The sequence below is a fragment of the Hipposideros armiger genome, unplaced genomic scaffold (genome assembly GCF_001890085.2).
Source record: "Hipposideros armiger isolate ML-2016 unplaced genomic scaffold, ASM189008v1 scaffold_15, whole genome shotgun sequence".
NCBI lineage: Eukaryota > Metazoa > Chordata > Mammalia > Chiroptera > Hipposideridae > Hipposideros > Hipposideros armiger.
This window is the reverse complement of record NW_017731365.1, coordinates 1739532-1741583: the sequence shown is the minus strand read 5'-3', so window position 1 is coordinate 1741583 and position 2052 is coordinate 1739532. Positions and strand designations below refer to the sequence as shown.

The following is a 2052-nucleotide window of genomic DNA, read 5'->3' as shown; positions in this document are numbered from 1 at the left end:
AAATGTTTTTTATTTGCTGCGAGGAGGAGGAGGAGGAGGAGGAGGAGGAGGAGGAGGAGAGGAGGAAGGGGAGAGAGGGATTTATGGACTGAGACAGAGAGGGGTTCCTTGGTAGGAGTCAAAATTCAAGGCTGGAACAACTGGTGACTTGTCAACAGCACACCATGAAATCGTCACAGCACCACATAAATGCGGACAGACCCAGGCTGTTTACAGGGAGCTGATGGCCCGCCTGAGTTTAGTGGCCAGTGCCAGAGACCCCTCACTCAGTGGTGCTGTGGATTAGGTTCTCAAATGAGAAGCTCTTTGACGCAAACAAAAAGCTGCTGTCTGTCTTCAAACAAATGGACTCCCTGAAAAGATTGGGAAGGAGGAATTCTCTCTATTTAGCTAATGGGATGGGATGTGTCCAGAGCACCATTTGTCATTTCTTTTTCCCCCGCAGTTAACGACCCCAAACCTTTCGCTAGGCCCTGATCCAAGACCACCACACCACCCAGAACAGCGGGACATGAAAACCATAGACTTTAGTCTGCTCCAAGTCTGTAATTAAAAAAAAAAAAAAAAAGCAGCTGCCAGTTCAGAATCGTTAGATTCTGGCGAACCTCTGGTGCACCCCTCCTAAGCACTCCCATGGGGCAGAGACAGACCCCTGTCTCCTGGCCGCAGCTCTGGCTCCCCAGGCACCTTTCTCCCCCAAAGCTCCACTTTTCTAATTATTAGAAAGTTCCTTCCGCCAGGAATCTATGCGCTCCACTGGCTAAAGAGTTGAGGAATGGAGGTATCCTGGATTTGGCCCAGGGCAGGGCATATCTTGGGGGCAGGAGCGTCCGTGTCCCAGCAGGAGGGGATCGTCGGGAGGACAGCTCTCTTCCAGCCACCCGCCCGTCCTCCCAACCCCTCATCCCCTCATCCTCCCAGCTCCTGGTCCCACTCCCTCAGAGTTAAGCCTGGGATTGCACGCGCCCCAGTGACCAGAGCCCTGTCCCCGTAGCTCGCTCGCGACGCCCCTCCCCTCCGGGCCCGCACTCACCCACCGCCCTGATGCGGAAGCCGCGGGGTGGGCGCAGCGCCCGGCGACACCAGGCGTCGCGCAGCACCTGCAGGCTGGCGGGAGGTGCGTGCACCAGCAGCACCCCGCGCCGCAGCCAGCCCTGGAAGGCCAGCCGCGAGGCGGCGCGCGCCAGCCGCGAGTTCCAGAAGCAGCGCGCGTTGGCGCGGCGGAAGGCGCGGAACACGGCGCGCCCGCCGGGCTCCTCCGCGCCCCCGACCGCTCCCGGCGCCTCCAGCCGGCTTAGTACCAGCGCCAGCGAGCTGGGCGCCAGCTGCACGGGCCGGGCCATGCTGGTCAGGGGGCCGGGGCCCGCAGCCGAGCGCATCAGCGAGTGCGGCGGCCGCGCAGCACTGGCGGCTGGGGCGCCGCACGCCCGACGGGAGGGATCGGCTTACTGCGCGCCGCGCCGGCTGCCGGGGAAACGGGGCTTCAGGGGGCGGGGTCGGCTGTGGTCGGCAGGGCAGGGGGTGGGGCGGGAAGCGTGGCCTGGGGCTGGCCGCTGCTCTCACCGGCGAGGCGCCCAATAGGGGTTTCCTAGGGCTGAGTTACAGGTCACTCTCCACACCCCAGCCCGGGCTCTGCCCGCCCCGCCCCGCCCCGCCCAGGGCGATTCCCTTCACTTCTCAGCTCCCTGGCAGTCCGGACCTCCCCTTGCCCGGATGCGCCCGCACTGGGCGTTTTCCAAGTCCTAGGGGTGTCCCCGCAGTCCCCGGAGAGCCGAGCCGCCTCCAGCCGCAGTGCCAACACCAGGGTTCCCCAAAGCCGGGAGGACCAGGGTGGCCGCCGATGCCCTGGCTTTGTGGTAGCTCCCAGTGAGAGAGGCCACTAGGGACGGTCTAGGGTATCATGGACCTCTCTTGGGCCGGGAGTCCCAGATTTGAGTATCGATCTGCTCCTAATGAGTTTACGTAATTTATTTCCCCTCTCTCTGAGCCTAAGTCTGTAAAATGAGGAGTTGGGACTATATTCTAAGGACTTTCTCGTCCACGGCTTTCTAA

At 62.2% G+C, this 2052-nt stretch overlaps 1 protein-coding gene across 3 annotated transcripts in view; it reads right to left on the bottom strand.

Annotated features, from left to right (window-relative positions):
* Window positions 1-1343, bottom strand: part of STOX1 (storkhead box 1) — a 53948-nt gene extending 52605 nt beyond the window's left edge. For all 3 annotated transcript variants that reach the window (XM_019624345.1, XM_019624359.1, XM_019624352.1), the window contains exon 1: window positions 1034-1343. In XM_019624345.1, the coding sequence (XP_019479890.1) occupies window positions 1034-1343 (310 nt within the window). The remainder of the gene's footprint in view (window positions 1-1033) is intronic.
* Between the last annotated feature and the right edge of the window lie 709 nt (window positions 1344-2052).